The 19,794-nt window shown below is 38.8% G+C and overlaps 1 protein-coding gene across 3 annotated transcripts in view; it reads left to right on the plus strand.

Annotated features, from left to right (window-relative positions):
• Window positions 1-2,965: 2,965 nt before the first annotated feature.
• Window positions 2,966-19,794, plus strand: part of MINDY3 (MINDY lysine 48 deubiquitinase 3) — a 60,697-nt gene continuing 43,868 nt past the window's right edge. Inside the window, exons 1-5 of one of the 3 annotated variants that reach the window (XR_012633214.1) lie at window positions 2,966-3,182; window positions 11,321-11,400; window positions 13,521-13,578; window positions 15,046-15,219; window positions 18,920-18,971. Coding sequence is in view for 2 of the 3 variants with exons in the window: in XM_074900204.1 (XP_074756305.1) it covers window positions 3,086-3,182; window positions 11,321-11,400; window positions 13,521-13,578; window positions 15,046-15,219; window positions 18,920-18,971 (461 nt within the window). In the remaining variant the exon portion in view is untranslated. Of the gene's footprint in view, window positions 3,183-9,470; window positions 9,594-11,320; window positions 11,401-13,520; window positions 13,579-15,045; window positions 15,220-18,919; window positions 18,972-19,794 lie in introns of those variants that run through there. The other 2 variants (XM_074900204.1, XM_074900205.1) reach the window with 2 other exon arrangements.

Genomic DNA, 19,794 nt, shown 5'->3' on the forward strand with positions numbered 1-19,794 from the left:
TATCCAACATATCACTATCTTACAAATGCCTAAAGGATGATAATGAAGAGATTAAAAGTCATAACCAATGACATCCACAGCCATATCCACTGTTGCTTGCTACAGGTGACTATATGGTTTGTCTTTTACCATTTGTATTATTGAGGCTAATGATTTCAGTGGTATTTCCAAAATAATTTCCTAATGCTTTTCCTAACCAGCACACGGCAGATTGTTCCACTTGGCATATATGCCCAAAATTGCTCCCTTGTTCCCAGATTCATTTTTATTTGTCTATATTGAACTCCATGTGCTATATGCCAATCCAACCAAGATGGGTCAAATTGCTTTACATATTGCATCTCTCATCACTGTCTTTGCTTTTGTCAGTATAGTAAGCAACTCTGAAGACATTTTCTCCTATCTACATTCAAATTATATGGAGAAAATTAACAGTATCAGAGGTATAAGTCAGTAGCTGGAGAGACGTTTAAAAAGCGAAACCATTTTTACACAACACAAGGCATTAGCCTAAAACGTCACCATCACTGCCACACAACAAAACTGCTAGTACACCAAAATGTGGCTATTTGTTATTCTAACTCAGGTTAGAAATATAGATTCAACTTAACTTGATATTGTGATTATACAGGAGCATTAGCTGCTAGCTCACTCATGGGTCTATAATGAAGATGGCTAATAAGCATTTTTGCACTCTATGATGAGAAAGCAAACCTGCTGGGCTTATTTAAAGCACGTTAAACTGCAGAACCTCTTCAGGCTCACAACTCCTAAGATTGTGACTGAAATTTTCCGTACATCTGTCTCTGTGTGAGTAACTGTTTGCACCCATGAAATCAAAGAACACTCTCATTCTAATTGATTGCCATTTGACAGCACACAAATGATCCAATGCAACACAGAGGGAAATGGAGGAGGAGCTTTTCCAGCCTTTTGGTGCCTCTGGGTGGTGCCATCCAAGTCCTCTTCCACACAGCAGTAGCCATCATTTAGTTGTAGGTTCAGCATCCTTGCTTTACAGTGCCTTCTCCCCTCAATTTTCCACTTGCTCACAGAATTGTTTTTTGGATTACACCCCAAGCATCCATGACAACGTAAGTTTGCTTTCTCAGAACAAGCCCAGCAGCTTGAAGAGATGGGCTAAAACCTGCAGTTCTCTGCTCCTCATAAAGCTTGCCTGTCAAGGGATAGTCTGAACTGTTGAGCCAGCTGACTTACGCTTGCACCATCACACCATTTTGATAAATACACTTCTCTGAAATATTTCAAATATATTTTAAAATACGGAACATACATCTCTAATACTTCCCTCCTGCTCATAGGATGTTTACAATTTCAAGCCTGCTATACCTAGTATTAAATTCAAAGTACCACAAGAAAATTTGCATTTTACTGCACAATTTATTCAAAACACACACAAACTAACAACATGATGGACTTTATTATAGTATGTACAGAACATGATTTTTGTTATGATGCCTTTAATTCTAATTATTTCCACTTGGAGTTATTCTTTATGCTAGAAATCAAAAAGTATCCATTATAAGCATTACTCATGCAAATCCAGAATCCATTCTGTTAATCAACACTGAAGGAAACTGATGTCTTATCAGTAATTATTCAGAAAATACTTAATTGCTCAAGTATATGAAAATGCTTACAAATCAGTACAACCACACCTCTTCTGATTAATTTGTGGTACTGTTACCATTTTGGCTTACATTTCCATATATCAGAAAGCTTACAAACACCCTGATATTGGCTATTTCCATACTTAGTTCAGAATGATTACACGTTTCAGTCTCAACGTGTGCTCCATCTCCATAATAGTAAGTGTATGATGAAGTGGGTGGGCACAATATGAAAGCTCAATTTCATCTGTATGCCACACGAAGAATTCCAAGTGCACATACAATAGTTTCATATAGAAAACTTTTAGATTGAAAGCTTTTTTTTCCTGAAAGCATCCTTCATCCAGTTTTGTCTGTTGTAATGGTTACTGAAGAACTTTAGTAAAGTCTACACTAATTGTGTACACAACACCAACCACAAAATATCCATGAAGAATTCCCATTCAAATGGCAATTATCTTTCAGGAAAAAATGGCACTTATGTCCTATCAAAATACCCAGTCTTTATTTCTAGAATCTCTATTGGAAAATAAATCATTACTAAATTAGATAAATATAATTTATCTTCCAAATCCGAATCTTCTCAAGTTCATGGATGTCCATCTAACACCACTCCTAAATAGTTTTAGAAAAGTCATATGGCTGCCTTTCATTCTTCATTTCAACTACAGCATGAATACAGATACTGCCAGGTAAGAGAGGGGTTTCTAAAACAGTAAAAATATTTCGCGTATATATGCAAGCACTACATTTTTACCTATAGGTTAGCGCTTCCACAAGACACTATAGAACAACTACATAAAAGCAGCTTTCTAAATACTTTGTGGTACGATTAGGAATTCCTGAGATCTCTTGGTATTTCGGCCCACAGGCAAGATGAGGAGTCTTTACACCGGCTACTGCCTGCCCCACGTTAAGCCTTAGAGGAGCATCCTCCCTAACGCCACCGTCTCCGCTCCAACTCCGCTCTGCTCCGCTCAACTTCCAACAACGCGTCGGGGGCTGCCCGGGCCTGACAACCGCTACGCTCACCCAGCCGCCCCCCCGCGGCCATGGGCCGCGCCCCGGTGTCACGCCTCACTGCCGGGCCGCGGCCCCGGTACCACCCGGCCTGTCACTACCGCGGCTCGGCTCCCCAAGCGCCGCGCCACGGCCTGCTCCTGCGCCGGCGGAAGCCCCGGAGCCTGCTGGGGAAGCGGGAAAGAGGCCGCCGCGCATGCGCAGCCCCTCCAGGCGCCCGGCGAGGCCCCGCCTCCTGCGTGACGCCCCGCCCCTGAGTGAGCGCCCCGCCCCGCCCCGCCCCGCCCGCCCGCCCGGCGCGGCCTGGCCCGGCCCCTCCCTCCCTCGCTCCCTCCCTCGCTCCCTCCCCTGCGCAGGGGCCGCGGCTGCCACAGCCGCCTCCGCCGCCGGGAGACGCCTCGCCCGCCCGGCCCCAGGGCCGCCGCCGCCCCGTCATGTCCGAGGCGGGACAGGAGCTTGTCCACCTGGTGTGGGGCAAGAAGGCCGGGCCCCGCGGGCTGGCCGACACCATCTTCTGCCGTTGGGCGCAAGGTACTTGCGTGCGCCGTGCCCCGGCCCCGCTCCCCGCCCGGCTCGGCCCGGCCCTTCCCCCTGCTCGGTGCCTGCCCGGCCTTAGTCCCCGGGGGCCCTTCCTCGGTCCTCGGCCCGCCCCGCTGCCCTCGGCCCACCTGCCCGGGAGCACCCGCAGCTCTCCCCGCCGCCCCCGCGTCGCCCGTCGGTCCGTGTCCGTGTGTCTGAGGGCGTGGGGAGGCGCCGCTCCGTGGGGCCGGGGCCCCTCCGCGCCCCTGCGAGTGGGGGCAGCGGTAGTTGGTTGCGCTCGTGTTCCCGTATCACCCGCAGCTCGGCGTGTGGCCCACGGGAAAAATGATGCAGCAGTTTCACTTGCTAAATAATGTTTTTTGCAGCTTGGCCGGTTTTTGCCACAAATCTTAAAAGGAACGTGAAAGAGTAGGGAAAGAAATGTGTTTCTTAAATATATTTCAGCAGCATCTTGTTCCATTACTTTACATAGCTCGTGGAAACATGAACATAAGAGTTGCCTCTTTTTTTTAACTAAGAACGTGGCAATCACAAATAGACTTAGCAAAAGTGGGGACAGGCTTGGGACAGAGACCCACAGGTTTTCTTTAAGCTGGTTCTTTGGTGATTGAAGCAGGTGTATACCATCTTTAGGATGTGGCAAGCAGTAAAACATCAATGGCCATGGAACCTGGGGTATTTGTAAGATATTTTTTACATATTTAAATCGGGCAGCCTACACATACTTTCATCTTGATGATGCTTTTCTGGTATTTTTTCAAAACTGCGGTTGCACAGTGTAGTACTGAGAATTACCAATAAAAATGGTGTGCAAGAAATCAGTCAGAGCACCTGTTCTGGCTGAAAAAAAGGCAATAATAGCCTTCTCTATAACTTACTATGGACTTTGAGGAATATAGTGGTGGTTATGAAGATTATTTTAAAAAAATTCCCAAATTCCTGGAGAAAAGTCACAAATTATAGTAGAATTTATAGATTAAAAAAAAAAAAGTAATGGATTCAGTGTCAGCATAAAAGTTGGCTGAAACAAAAGGATGTTCTTAGTAATCTCTGTTCCTTTTTTTTTTTTTTAACGAGTGATGCATAGTTTCAACGGATACATTGTGGTGTTGATTTGGGAGCTGTACAGCTTCTCCCCTGCCACAGGACACAGAGTGCACTACCAGACTCATACCTTTTTCCCTAGGTTAATCTGTGTTCAGATAACTTGATGAGAAATATTTAGGGAAAAAATGCTAATTTCCTTCCAAGTTCTAGAACTTAAGCAGGCCTAGTAAAGCCATTACTTTTCCTAGTGAATTGGTTATTTTTACTGAAATATAATTACTTTTTGAAATACCTCTTAAGTTTTGGTAGAGTGTTTCAGTGGAAGGTTTTTGCAAAGTCAGCAAAAATAATTGGTGTTAAAAAGCTTAATTATTTCTTTAACTGGTAATGTTAGATTACCAGAATTGACACTTTCAAGATAGTTTGTTTGTATATGATACTTCAGCAGTTTCAAAATTTATTGAAATGTCTGTTGTAGCGCCCCACACTTGTGGGCCCATCCTGTGAAAGATTAATAGAAAAGGCCTTTCATGATCTTGGTGGATCCTGGAAAGGAGCTGTTATTTTCTGTCTGTCTTTAGGGAAAGTCCTGTAGCTATACTGTGTGATGTATCTGTTCCCTTCTCAATATTCTCTTAGATATAGCCAATTTTTTTTGTGTAGTAAAAACACATGACACTAAGTTAGTGTGTTGTTTGGAGGTGCTGCACTGGGAATCAAAAAAGTCAGTCTCAGTCCCCCGTGTTGTGTTGCGGCATGATACATTTACCCAACTTTCAGTTTCTATTCTGTCAAAGAAGTTCTACACCATTTACCTACTGCAAAGGAGTCTTGTCAACACTGACTCATCAAGATTGGAAAAAAACCCCAGACATAAAAATCAATCTTTATTATTTTAAAAGAGTTCAAAAGATAGACCCTTGTTTCACGTCATATGGGCAGAAAGTATCAAACTACTAGTTTAGTGTTGGGGGGGGAGTTTGTGGTGTTTTGGTTTTTTTTTTTTCTTAGAATGTAGGGCCAACACTGGTATTTATTTCAGATAGTTTCTGAATGTTGTTTCACTCTTTCTCTTGGAGATTGAGAACTATAATTTACATTTGGAAATAAAAGTAGAGAGTAGGGAAGGTATTGAATGGAAGATTCGAACCAGTCAGTTTCTCTATTAAAGATAGCAGTGTTCTGGGAATCCTCATCATGCATCAAGCTCCTTAACCATCATATTTGTTTAGTCAAAACTGAAGACAGACTGATCTGTGGGCAGTTAATAGAACTGCCCTAGCTAATGTGGATATGCTTTTTGAAGTTAGTGACGGTAATTCCCTCAGTTTGCTGCATTGGCAACTTTAAATATATTGCTTTGATTCCTGACTTAACAAAAGCATGGCTGCAAAGCTGTTGTTGCAGTTGGGGGGAATTTGTGTGGGATTTTTAACAGAAATTTTTTTCATTATGATTGCAGCAGAATTTGCAGTTTGAACTTTGAATCCCATTTACTGCAATCCTGGAAGTGGATACAGAGGAATGTAGTGCAAAGGCTCAGCCTGCACTTCAGTGTTTCCTGGTATAGGTAACAATGACTTGGGAAGGAGTTAGGAGATCTGAACGGTGAACAAACATACCCATGTTAGGAGTGATTTTCTTCATTGATCCAAGAGACAAATTCCATTCATAAAGCTGCTATTCAGATCAGCCCTAAGGCGTGCAACATCAGGTCTACACAGCTATGAATGTCTGGCAGTTTTGAGGGCATTATCCTTTCAGAATTACCTAAGTGTTTTCTCACTGGTCTTTGGAAAAAAAGATATGGGACAGTCTTACCAAAACAACTAACTTCAAAAGCATGACGTGAAGGTATTGATACTACAGTCCATGTATGTACTTACACCTTACAATGTATAAAAGTCTGTTTTATCTGGATCCTCTTCCAGCTTCCAGATTGAGAGCTGGGTGAGTAATTTGACAACTCTCTTTTCCTTCTTCCCTATTATTTCCAGGTTTCTTTTTTTTTTTTTACATGCCTGGAACTCTTGTTTCTGATCTAGTACATTTAAACATCACAGATTGACTTTTATTACATCCTTGGTTGAGGAGCTAGGTCCTACAATATTGGTTTTAAGTCACTGGAGCTAGAAAAAACAAAGCATTTTTCATTTAGTATTCACCGTAAGGGTATAGACAAGTGTGGATTATGTGAACAGCTGGAGGAAGTGGTTGTGCCTATTGGGCTGCCTCTGGCCAGTATGTGTTGGGCTGCTTGTCTGCCCTAAGTATTGCCTCTTCAAATCTTTTGGTGGAACTGCTTTTGAAGTTTCTGCTTTACCAGTGCCAGGCACTCTTAGCAAAGTAAACCTTGAGAGTGGTCTTCAGGTTATGGTCAGTGGACTGCTTTTAAGGCATCTGTGAAAATTAAGAAGTTAAAAGCCAAACTTGCTGCCATGAGTTTGCACATCATGTGGAAAAAATATTGAGGTCTTCAAACACAGAAGTACTGATGAATACCGACCTAGAGCTTCTGTTAAAGTAGATGATGTTGCTTCTGTTTAAGTAGATGTTTCTAATTTCTGCCAGTAGGAAGTGGTCTTTCTTGCTAAGACAAGCCATATTGCTATTGAATGTGAGACAACTAGCTTTTGGAAAAGCATGGGGGACGAGCTACCTATCAGCCTTCTTTAGGGAAGAATTTCTGTTCTCAATTTTATACCATTAAGACTTTTTTCTTCCTTCCTCCCCTGGAGTGGCATACTGGTTTTGAGGTAGTGATACTGTCTTTACAGACAAAATAACCACATCTTACTGTTTAGACAGACTTGTCAAATCCCTTTCTATTGTGTATGAGATTTGAATGTTTATTTCATGTACTTCCATAATGCAAAGTTGTCTTGAAATAATGAATTCATCTAAATGATGCAAAACCTCTTGTGAAGCTTGCTGGATGAAAAGTTAGGCTTTGGGGCAGAAATACAGTTTTTTGAGGGACTGACTGGTCATTATGTGTAAATAACTGCCCTTTCAGGACTGTTAAACTTGAAGGAGAATAGAAGATACCATTCACTGAAAAAACTGGGGTGTGAACATGTAAGTTACATTGTTAAGAAGATGGTGTCTTATGGCTGCTGTAGTTGAAATACACATAGAGGAGGAAGAATTTGAAATGCCCTGTAACACAATTGTCTACATAATTAGTGAACACTAAAACTGTGCTGCTGCCTGGGCCCAAGAAGGAGTATCTGAAAAGACAGTGTCCTTACTTTAAGAAAGGATGTGGTGCTAGTGAATCCATTCTTTGCTCTGGATAAGGCTGACAGGCTTAAAGAAAATAAAAGGTCTTGAGGAGTACTCATGTAGAGGGCTCTTACCAGGGTACAGATTCAGAAGTTCCAGCCAAATTCAGAAGTTTCACAGAGCCGGTTTGGATTGATTTGGGGTTTTTTTACAAAGATGCGAAAAAAGGTAGACACGTTGGAATCTTACCTTGTTTTCTGGCAGCTTGTTGCCAAATTTAGTAGTAGCCTATCAGGTAATTATACTTTCCTCAAACCCTTCCAGGACTTCCTGGCTCTTTATCCACAACCCATTAAGTGGAGTTTTGTTGTGGAATTGCTGTAGTAAATGTCCCTTTCTTTTTGTGTGTGTGGGAAAAAGTTGTTTTGTTTGGGTTTTCCCACAGAAAATTTCAGAAGTTTAATTTTACTATGAAAATACACTTTGAAAACCCAAAGCCATACAAAAAAATGCGTCATTCTACACCCAGCTCTAGAGAAAGGATGAAACATTAAGATGTGTTGTAAACCTTGTACTTGGGTAGTAGTGGATTATTCTAGTGTTTCTCTCAGGCAGTTCTTGTATCTAAAAAGAGAAAAAGAAATACAGTTCCAGGGTGAGAGGCTGGCTCAGCAGAGAACAGGACAAAAAAATGAATAAAGAAGCATCTTTGTAGGTAGATTGGGTCAGAGATAGAGCAAGGTTTTTTTCTAATGTGATTAATGTTGCATGCTCTTTAGCTACTACTCCCAATGTCTCTGTCATGCAGCTAGAATTGGTTCTTTCACAGAGTGCAAACACTGAAGGCATACATCACTCATTGTAAGATGACAATTTTAGAAGTTTTAGATGACAAATTTAGAAATAGGCAAATAATTTAAAAATGCAGGAAGGTGGTGGGGTGGTCATAATAGAAGAATGAATGGTTTTCGTAGTGCTTTGGACCATGATGTGGAAGATGAAACACAAGTGTGGGTAACTAAGTTCTATGTTCACTTTGGCAAACTGTATGTAGAAGAGCTAAGAATTAGGTATAAGAAGAGATGTATGGGCCTTGGTAAATGCTAAGTTTGAGGGGAATATGGAAAATAAAACTTTGTCTTGTGTGATCAATAGTAGACAAAGGACATAAAGACAGATCTGAGAATATAATAGTCACCATAATTCGAAATATTAGGCAATACACTTATTACAAACAGGAATCTAGACCTACTTCCCCCCTGTCCCCTGCCAGAAAGGTTAAAGCAGTAATGATGTTGAAAAAATGGGGTCAATGAAGCATTTAATAGGGTTATAAATGACAGGGAAGATGAATGATAATGATACTATTTTATGTTTCTTATAGGTAAATGACGATAATTATACTCATGGATAAAAAGGCAGGCAGATTAATTAAAAAATATTATTTTGTCTGCATTGTATCCATTTTGCTCTTGAAATTTTTTCTTGAGTGAAAAGGACCTAGTGATAGATATGACTGGTTAAGAGTGAGAGTAAGTAGAATTAGTCTGGATCAGAGATCCTAGTCTTAGTTGGTAGCTTAAAGGTTGGCCAGGCCACCTATGAATCATGAGGAAGAGCATGGAACTGATGAGTGTTATAGAGATTGCTCAAGATGTGATTATTGTGGAGGCCAAAAAAGGTAAGTAGGTGTTATTGCAGGCTGAGGTAGACTTGAACCCAGCCGTACTTCAGGCTGCTCGTTTCTGAAATTTTACCTGAGCTGACTTTCATATTTTGTAGAAGTTTTAAGAAAAAGAGCAAGACCAAAATCCCTGAAGTCCTTTTTTTTTTTTTTTTTTAATTAAGAGCTTTTAGATTAAAGAAGTTAAGTGTTCCTTTAGGTTTTATATATGTTTTTTCCCCTGTGGTTGTATTCTGTCAATTTCCATGTAATAACAGTTTTGCATTGTCTGTCTCAAATTAGTGTTCACTCTGGTGGTTCATACTTGATTTTCTTTATTTTTAGGAAGCAGTTTTGAAAAGTAGGTCAGGGTTAAGCTGAGACACTTCATGCTTTCTGTAAGAAGCCTGAAGAATGTGAAACAAATTCAAGATTTCTTAAGTGTGGTTTAATGGCACCACATCCAAGTATGTTGGTATTCTGCGGTGGCTAAATGATTAAAACAACTAAACCAAACCTATTGTTGCAGTGTGCTTAGATGGCATGCAGTAATGCTTCAAAGTAGAAGGAGATTTACCTTTTACTATGATAAGCCTGCACAAACTAATTCAGAAGGTTTAAGAGACTGGTGATGTCTTATTTTGGGGTATGTTAACAGGGGAGCGAAATGATGCTAGAGCAAAATTTGCTTGAAGTATGCATGAATGGAGCTTTGTTGCTACATTGAGTGATGCCAGATCTAAGTATATAGGCTTGACGTGCATCTGGGTTTTGAATATAAAATACATCTTTGTAATGCATATTTGCACATTCAATTAAAAAAACCCTGTAGCCTTCTGTCAGATACAGGGGAACCACCATTTTTTTAAGAACTATGGCTACATTGATCCATCTGGAAAAAAAAAATCACGTTGTTGAACAACTATCATTTCTGTGGTGAAATATGGCCTACAAAACATGCAGTTCTTGTGCTGCTTGGGATGATGTACTTGTCATGCAGTAGTGTGGAAGTCTGCACTGGGAGGATGCATTTCCCCAGTTAAAATTCAGATCTTGGGGTTAGGGATGCTTTTGACATAGCAGCATGTAATGAAATGATACAGAATTGGAAAAAGGAGAAATTGTGGGAAAGAAGCACTGAATATTCTTTCTGCTGAGACTGACACTGCTGTGAAAATATGCATGTGTATCCTCTTTATCCCTGCCCCCACTTGCTTGTGCTTGCTGGTGAGTTGCTGACTGCAGTTGCATGGTTTCTAGATTACATTGAACTAGAGTCACTTCAGCACAATCTTACCAGCACTTAAAAGAATAATGCAAAATATCACTCACTGTGAGTAAGTTGCTGTGTGTCAGTTTCATCAAGGTAATTGCCCATGTATATTCATTTATCTGTGAGAAATGCAAGCTATGAATCACTGTATCTTGAAGACAGGTTTAAGGGCAAGGTGGTAACAAACAGTTTTGCAGTAATTGCTCCAGCATTTGCTCTATTATGTAACTGTAAAATAATTCTGAAACACAAAAGCATTGAAGATGGAAGGAGAAAATAGATGATCTTGCATCTCAGTAAATACAGCATATCTTCTGTGAAAGAACACCATTAAGAGGCTTGCTTCAGTGGTTAAAAGTGAATATTTGAGTTACTCAGCATATTTCAGTCTTAATAGGCAGCACTGATAGGCCAGAAATGAGATCAGTGGGAGGCATACTGTGCTTTCATAGGGAATAAAAATGTATTATGCATGTTCAGTAAAGGTCCAAAGGTGATTTTTTTTTTTTTTTTACATGTGAGACAATGTTCTCTCTTACAAATAAATTTGAATTGATTTATAAGAAATAAAATGTAATAAAATAAAAGCTATGATTTAAGTATCTGGCCACATGTGCTCTAATGACAGTTTTACTGTTAAAAATCCATTTGTTTCAAACCCTAGATTTTGGCCCTTTGTGGTCAATTATTTCATTGTTGAGATAAATAGTTCATTTCTGTGCTTTCACCTGTATTAGTGACTTTTTTCTTCAGACAGTTTAACCACATTGTGTTGCTTTATCAAGGGAGAAAAAAATCTTGGAAACTTACCTAATCTTTGAAGGTGAATAAATCAGGTGTAATTTCTATTAGGGAAGCAGTATACATAAGCACCTGCTGCTTTACCTATTTTACTAAATACAGTCTCTTTTTGTTTCACAGGATTTGTGTTTAGTGAATCTGAATCAACTGCATTAGAACAATTTGAAGGTGGCCCTTGTGCAGTGATTGCACCTGTACAGGTAAGATGCATTTATTATAGGAGCGGTTGAAAATTAGTAACCCCAAAATTTGGTTTTTTTCTCTAAACTAAAATATTTTAAAAATTGCAGATCAGTTATATTTTGATTTCATAATTATAGTGTGGAGGAGATAAAAAACCTCAATAAAAAGGCGGAGATGGGCTGATTTCGAACTATAGTTTTTGCAGAATTGGATTTGTTTAAGGAAGTGCAGCAGGTTGATCCAAGAAGAGGTAACTTTAAAGTGGGGAATGCCAGATAAAGGGGGAAAAGTAAAGGTTCAGATATAAATGTAATCCTAATCTTTTCTCATCTATCATCCCTGTCTTTAAGAAGGGTAATATCTGTCACAAGGGCTGCTTTAGCAAACTGTATTAAAAAATATTTGAAGTAATCGGTTTTCAAACCTAACAAGGTTTGCTGTGTGAGAAAAGGAGAAACATTACACTTTCAAGATCCTAGTTAGCAGAATAATTGAAGTATGTCAGGCAAATACATTTTATTCCGGATACATGCTTAGGATTCCACTTGTGCTTCAGATACACTCAACCAACTGTGATTGTGATTTCTTTGTTTGTTTGTTTGTTTTCTTACTTCATTGTATCTCGTAGGCTATGTGCATACTCTTTGAAATGCTGTTTCTGTGGCAGTTCTCATTGCTGTGTAGATACATGCGTGACCCGTAGGCTGGATCCATTCTGCTAGAGCACTTTGTCTAATCTATGACACTTCCTCCTTTTCTCAGGAGAACCCTGTAGAGAGACAGGCAGACACTGAGTCATGGGCCACATTACTTTTTTTGGTAGCCTGCTCTTGACTGCTTGCACACAGATCAAATTTTGCAGATATGTCTAGGTCTGAGTTAAGGCCTTGTCCACTGATAGGTAACATATTAAAGTCATGTAGCAGAGTTAATGTCATCATGATCTGGGAGGTATCTGAGTCAGACAGCAGACATTGTGGAATTGTTTGCATCACTGGTGTGTGTAATGTGATAGTCATAAAACCTCTGTTCCAGTTACTTCAAGACAATCTAAACACTGGTCCTACCAAAAGACTTGTATCACAGGAAGGAGCACCACTTGCTTAGGTCATAAACAATCAATATAAAAAATATTTTATTATGAATTGCACTCTGTAACATGGTTCTGTCTAGTTCTGCGGTCTTAAAACCAGATGTAGAGTGTCCAGTCCTTGATGTTAGCATTACAAGTTTTATTTGGGCGGAGTGGAGAGACTAAAGATTAGAACCAGCCGGTTCCTTAAAGGCAGTGTCAAGTCTTTACCATATCATATGTTCTTATAGACAAGTGTTTTTCTGGTTTTATATGTAGTTCAACGTCCTTGAGATTAAATAATTAAGACATGTTTAAAAGTAATCTGAGTTCCAGCTTGGGAAGGAGGAAGGGATCAAACAGATCTTGCAGTGACTACTGCTGCTGTGAATTACTAAAAAAGGTGTGCAAAAGATCTGTGATAAGACAACAGGCTGTCAGGGAAGAAGTGAAAGTTGAAGCAGCTGTTTTTAAAGTGCTGCAAATACCTGAAACAGCATCTAATAGAGTAATTAGAAAGACCAAGAGTCTGCTTCCCAAAGTTTGTTCTTCCATTGTTCCTTCTCTCTTACTTAAGATTATTTTTTTTTTAATAATTGCAGCAGTAGTGTTGATGAAGAGCAAAGCAGGGATATGGAGATGCGTCGATTTTCTTTGATCTGTGCATTATGACTTGCAATAGTTAAGAGGTGGGCTTTTTAACTACTAAAGGGGTTTGAGTGGCTAGATGGTATTACTCATCAGTTATATTACAAAATATTTGTGCCTCTCTTACAGCAGCCCTGTGAGTCTGGATATGTTTATGTAAATATGCACTCTATGTATTTGAAATGTACTTGACGTTCAAACTCAATAATGTTGAACATAGGTATGAGGCTACCTTTGTAATTAGTTTGAATGGGAAAAATCAGTAAATAGTGCAAGCTCAGGTTCTCTTACTGAACAATAAGCAGCTTGAAACCCTTCTAATAACATACAAAAATGCTTGGGTACAGAGCTTGTGACAAGATGTAAAAGTTGGTGTTGTCTTGTATTTTAATATTATTTTATGCTTTGAAAACAAAGGCATTCCTTTTGAAGAGGCTTTTTACCAGTGAAAAGTCTACTTGGAGGGACTGTCCAGGTACTGAGACCTCTTTTTTTTTTTTTTTTCTACTTATGTGTAAAGCATGTCATAGTACAAAATTTTAAAATATCTTACAGTTTCTTTTTGTGTAAGTGTGCAGCCATGCCATGAGGCTGTGGTATTGGGGTGACCTTGGCTGGATGCCAGGTGACCACCAAATCCCCTCTGTCACTCTCCTTCCTCAGCTGGACAGAGAGGGAGAGAATATAACAGGAAGCTTGTGGGTGGAGGTAAGAACAGTGAGAGATCATTCACCAATTAACGTTACAGGCAAAACGGACTCAGCTTCAAAAAAGTAACTTAATTTATTGCCAATCAAATCAGAGTAGGGTAATGAGAAGTAAAAGAAATCTTAAAACACCTTCCCATCACCCTCCCTTCTTCCTGGGCTCAACTTCACTCCCAATTTTCTCAACTGACTCCCTCCCAGTGTCACAGGGGGACAGGGAATAGGGGTTGTGGTCAGATCATCACTCATTGTTTCTGCTGCTCCTCTCTCCTCAGGGAAGGACTCCTCACACTCTTCCCCTGCTCCAGTGTGGAGTCCCTCCCATGGGAGAGAGCTCTCCACGCACTCCTCCAACACGAGTCCTTCCCACAGGCTGCGGTCCTTCATGAACTGCCCCAGCGTGGGTCCCTTTCACGGGTACAGTCCTTCAGGAACTGGCTGCTCCAGTGTGGGCTTCCCACAGGGTCACAGCTTCCTTCAGGAACATCCACCTGCTCCAGTGTAGGGTCCTCCACAGGCTGCAGGTGGATCTCTGCTCCACCATTACCCTTCATGTACAGGGCCCAGCCTGCCTCACCATGGGCTGCACCACGGGCTGCAGGGGAATCTCTGCTCCGGCATCTGCAGCACCTCCTCCTCCTCTTTTTTCACTGCCCTTGGTGTCTGCAAAGTTGGTTCTTTCACGTCTTCTAATTGCTCTTCCCCAGGTTGTTTTTTTCCCTTTCTTAAATATGTTATTCCAGAGACGCTACTACCACTGTCACTGATGGGCTTGGCCTTGGCCAGCGGTGGGTCCGTCTCAGAGCCAGCTGGCATTGGCTCTGTCGGACATAGGGGAAGCTGCTAGCAGCTTCTCACAGCAGCCACCCCTGTAGCCCCTCCACTACCAAAACCTTGCCATGCAAACCCAATACAGAGGCATACAGTATGTGTACTACATGTCTCTAAACTCCCCTTTGTGATAACTACTCCTGTCCATAGTACTTCTGTGTTGTATAAATATTTGATTGAAATCTATTATTGGGAAAGGGAATGGATTAGTAGTCATATTAAAACACATTTTTCTAAGGACAGTTTTATAATCATTTGGTCTAGTAGAGCAATTAATGTTAATAATTAATAAGATAAAAGTACTAAACTCAGTTATTTAGATTACTGTATAAAAAAGATACTAGTAGCTTATGTAAGACACTGATTAGCAGCAATTGAACTCATGTAGGTTTCTGATCTTTCAGAAGAGGAGCAGAAGAACCTTCTCTGTCACACATTATGTGATATTTTGGAAATGGCTTGCTCTGATAATTCTGAGTCGTACTCTCTGGCAACGTGGATAAGAGGAAAAACAACCGAAGAAACTGCTAGTATTTCTGAAAGTCCTGCAGAATCTAGTCGTCAAGAGGAACAACCTTGTAAGATGTATTTCTATTCTAAATCACCCATCACTTAGTGAAGTATTACGGGTTTTTTGAGGGACCACTGCTTTTTATTATTACACAGGTGGGGTTTTCGCCTTTGTGATTCCATTAGAAACAGATGGATTTTTGTCTGTTGTAGTTGATTTGTTGATCCTTTTTGTCAAAAGGAATGTACTTTCTATCACTGGAGTTGTAACATAGGTCTTTCTCTTGAATTTAAGCAATTTCCATAATCTTTTGAATTTTATTTTGTAATTTGTTGGGACCTGATTTTGATGAATTGAATCTGTAAAAATCTGCATGCTTCCTAACGCTGGAGGAATATTTTAACCTGTGGCTTTATTTCAAAAGAGCTTTGGTAGGAAACTCTGCAAAGCTTTTTCTGTTCTGAAATATTTTGAGTACTCTCTTATGGAGAAGTACCTTTTTTCCCTATATTTGATTCTATGCAGTACCCAGACAGCTTAATCAAATCACTTTCTAGTAGATGAACAGAATTTTTTTGTAGATTAGAATTGTTTGGTTACCTCTTTTTTGCAAATGTCTTGATTCCTTCATTAGTTACTGACATCAGGGATCCAGTGAACATAATCTGCTGCACTAAGATATGGCATCCAGTCATATTTAACTGCTGAAAAGCCAGTGACATGGAAAGTTTATCTGTGCACACATAATCATTGAGATGTGCATTTATTAATCTTTTAGTAGGATATACCTAATGTTTTAAAAGATAAGCTGTTTTTTCTTTTAGTTTTTGTTCACAGTGTGTTCCTTAAGAAGTATGAAAAACTCTTCACATGAGAACATGCTTACAAAGGTGCCATCTTTTGATGGAAGGAATATGTTATTTGGCACTTCGTGGCATAACTACAAAGAAAGAATTCTTCGAGTAGGTTTATACGTGTGCAGGTAGCTATAGCAGTTAGTAGTGCTGGAGCTCTTTGTTACAAGTCACCTTCATCTGCTTCTATCAAATGCTCCATGCTTTAGAAGGCTCAAACAGTAAGAATTAAAATGTTACTGAATTGAAACAACAGGAGGTCACCACATAAGAGTTCCAAAGCAAGCAGATTTTTTTATTAAGAAAAGGTATTATGCAGACAGTTGTACCTACAACTTATCTTGCAAAGGAATATTTTTTTTTGAAACAGAAAATAAGGCAGATCTAACAGTGAAGTTCCTAATTTCTGTGGGTTTTCCAGTTGTCTCTGAAGCTCTTGCTCATATTATGAAGCTTCCTTTGAAGGAAAAATGAAGCAGAGCCTAGTTATCAGTTTTACTGTTCTGTTTATTAATATATTGCCTTATGCTAAAGAACCTTTTAACTGTAGAAAATGTTCAGCAGAAAGTCTTTTTAAACACACACTCAATAATTACTCTCAACACTGACACTTAATGAACTGATCCGTTCTACTACATACCTATGTTTTTCATATTTCTGTACAAATCTACAAGTTCTGCTTGACTTGTCCTTAATGCCATGGAATGTGCTTAGGAAGAGCAGGATACATTTACCATGAACAGTCTGCTTTGTCATGGGCAACGTTAATCTTTCGTTGTTCATATTCTGTGTTTCCTGCTAGACACCGAATGTACCTCTTGTATATACTCTACAGTTCAAACAGTATTTTACCTTACGGCTATAATGCAATACACTTCCTGATTTTAGATACATTTGTTAGGATTGTTTTTTCTTTTCTGTCCAGCTATTTAACTATAGACCAGCTTCTGGTTAGGCTTGGGACAAAGATGTGAAGAAGGTATTGTTAATAACGCAGAGTTCTGTTACTGGTAATACAAAGGAATAAATGATATCTTGGTTGCTGTAATCAATAAAAATAGAAATAGGCATTGTCATAATTGGCGAGTTGTGTGTGTGTGGGGAGTATTATAGATACAATTCCACATGGCAGGCTACTGCTATTTGGGAATATATAATAAAATCATGAAATATGGTTAGACACAGCATGATAGAGTATCATTTTAAAGAGTTTCTATACAATTGTATTTCTCATACAGCTTATGTTCTATTGCTGTTCGTTCTCTCCACTAAGCACTGTCTTTATTTGAATTATGTATAGCTACATTTCTCTTTAGAATTTCTACTACTTTCCCTTTGTTTCAAATAGTAGTTCTCTTACCATTTCACTCTGTTCTATAGTAACAGAATGAAACTGCCTATCATCCTGCTGTGTGAACAAAAGGCGGATTCGAGCACACTTTCTGAATGCAATAGCATTTTTCATCTGCTTTTGTGGTGTATACCAGTGACTTGTTGTTGGCCATGCACTGGCTGTAGTAGTGCAAGTTCCCAGGTTCAAAGATCGCTTTATATGATTTAGTCCCTCTAACTTTCTGCTTACAAAAGCATATGTTCTTGGAGGTGGATTGGATCTTGTAGCATTTTCTGAAATTTAGATTCATTGTTCTATATATTTTTTTTAAATGTCTTAAAAATACATTTTCTTGAATCTGGTTTTGCACATGGTAAGCTAATTTTAGTAATTCCTCATAGTTTTTCAAAAGACAAAAACTAACACTCTTAAGACTGCTGCTGCCTTATTTCTGAAGTAGAAAATAAAAGTACTCTATTGCTGGAGAAGCAGTTGTGCTTGCAAGTAGGTAAATCGAGTGCATCTTTCAAAATACAATCAGAAAGGGCATAAAAAGACCTTTTGGGAATTCTTGTGGGAAGAACTGATCTGTAATATTAGCCCTAATGGCTTCAGGGCTTTAATGAATTGTATGCAGTCAAATTCAGTAGCTAGATCATCAGACATTTTTTAAATATTCTGCATTAAGTAGCCTTTATCAGAATGCACATCTGTCTGTTTTGTATATTAGTCTACTAGCAGGAAGATAAAGTCCTTATAAACATAGAAGGCTCTAAAGACTGCTACAGTCTTAATATTTGAATGCCTGTTGAATTTGATAATTACACAGAGACAAGTGTAATTTCCTTTTGGTAAAAGAACATTTGATTTTAAAAGTTCGTTTTGTCTCCTTGGTTTGGATATGTTGTGAGGGGAACAAAGGTATAAAGCCTGTGTTGAACTTGGGAAGACACTAGTGCTGTATTTTTTTTTTTTTTTTCTTGGCACAACACTTGAAAGGCTGTTTATCCATTATTAAAAGAAAACAATGAGAATTTATTTAAAATCAGGATGTGTACCACTGTGTAGAATAATTCTACTAATTTGTAATAAAGAACCATTAAAAGGGGGAAAAAAACCCCCAAAACTTCAGTAACAGAAATGTATATTTGAAGAAAAAATACAGCATACTTACATTGATAAAATGATCCAAATAATCATGCTTGCTGTTCTGGGAAATAATATTTCTTGTTGACCTGCAAAATTATATATATAGAATGCATATGCTTGATGACTTTGTGACAGCCACGTTTTGTACAAAATCAACAGCTTAGTATTTGACAAATATTTTCAAGGCTACACACTCCAGTGGCTTTGTGCTTTTAATAAATTGATTAGTCCAAATAGAAATGTTCTCACTAATTTGTATGGTGGAATCTTAATGTTGCGGTAAATTAGTTTATACTAATCAGTTAAAAAAATTAAATGTCGAGGGAGGATTAAAAATTATAATTAAAGCTTGAAAGTATACTAGCTTGCTGTGTGTATCTTGTGTCATTTTTTTGCCATGTGTAGTGCTGAAAAGTGTCTCTTGTGTATAGCTGCCTTGGCTGTCGAAGAGCTTGGCTTTGAGCGATTTCATGCATTAATTCAGTAAGTAATATGTTGGAACATTTAAAATACAGTATTTTGAAGTTACACTACTATTCACAGCCCTGAAATGGGTATGTTGAGAATTTTTGTGTGTGTTATACATCAGGTTAAACTTGGATTTCAAGTTTTGGTTTGGGGGCTTTGGTGGTTTTTCTTCGTATTTTACTGTTTAAAATGCAGTATTATCTTGAGCTTAAGCATTAGGCTTGAAAATAAAACTGGAGCAATTAAATGTGTGAGAATAAGTTGTGCACTTGAAGTGTATGAACACAGCTAATTAAGATGCATATTTAAGTTACAGATGTTATTCCTCAGTATTTATAGACTGTCTTCACAGGTGTTTCTATCAGAAATACTTGTGATACATACACTGAAAAAAATTGTCATCCAGTATTTTTCCTGATTTGACACATTAAGAAACATTTATAAAAATGTTTTATATAGAAGACTGATTTTTTTGTTTCATACTTTAACTGTTACCTTTTTGGGGTGTAAATACAGAGCTTACAGTTCTAGTGAGTTTAAAGGTACCAGTCTTTTATTTTCACAGTGAACAGTTGTAATCATTATACAAATAAATTTTCAAAGAGGAGATAAAGAGTAACAGAATTTCATGTAACACTTGAGATGGAAAATGTTGCTAATTAGAACTGAAATAACTACTGCTTATTGTATCAGCAGTAATTAGAGTTTGTTTTTTAAATCCATTGTCATATAAGGAAAGAAGAAAAAGAATAGAAATTTTTTGTAACTTTATCTGATCAAAACATTAATTTCCTGCCCTATCCCTCCCGCTCACCCCCTCAGTCTTTGGACTTGTGGT

The sequence above is a fragment of the Athene noctua genome, chromosome 2, assembly GCF_965140245.1.
Source record: "Athene noctua chromosome 2, bAthNoc1.hap1.1, whole genome shotgun sequence".
In the NCBI taxonomy this organism is placed as follows: Eukaryota; Metazoa; Chordata; class Aves; order Strigiformes; family Strigidae; genus Athene; species Athene noctua.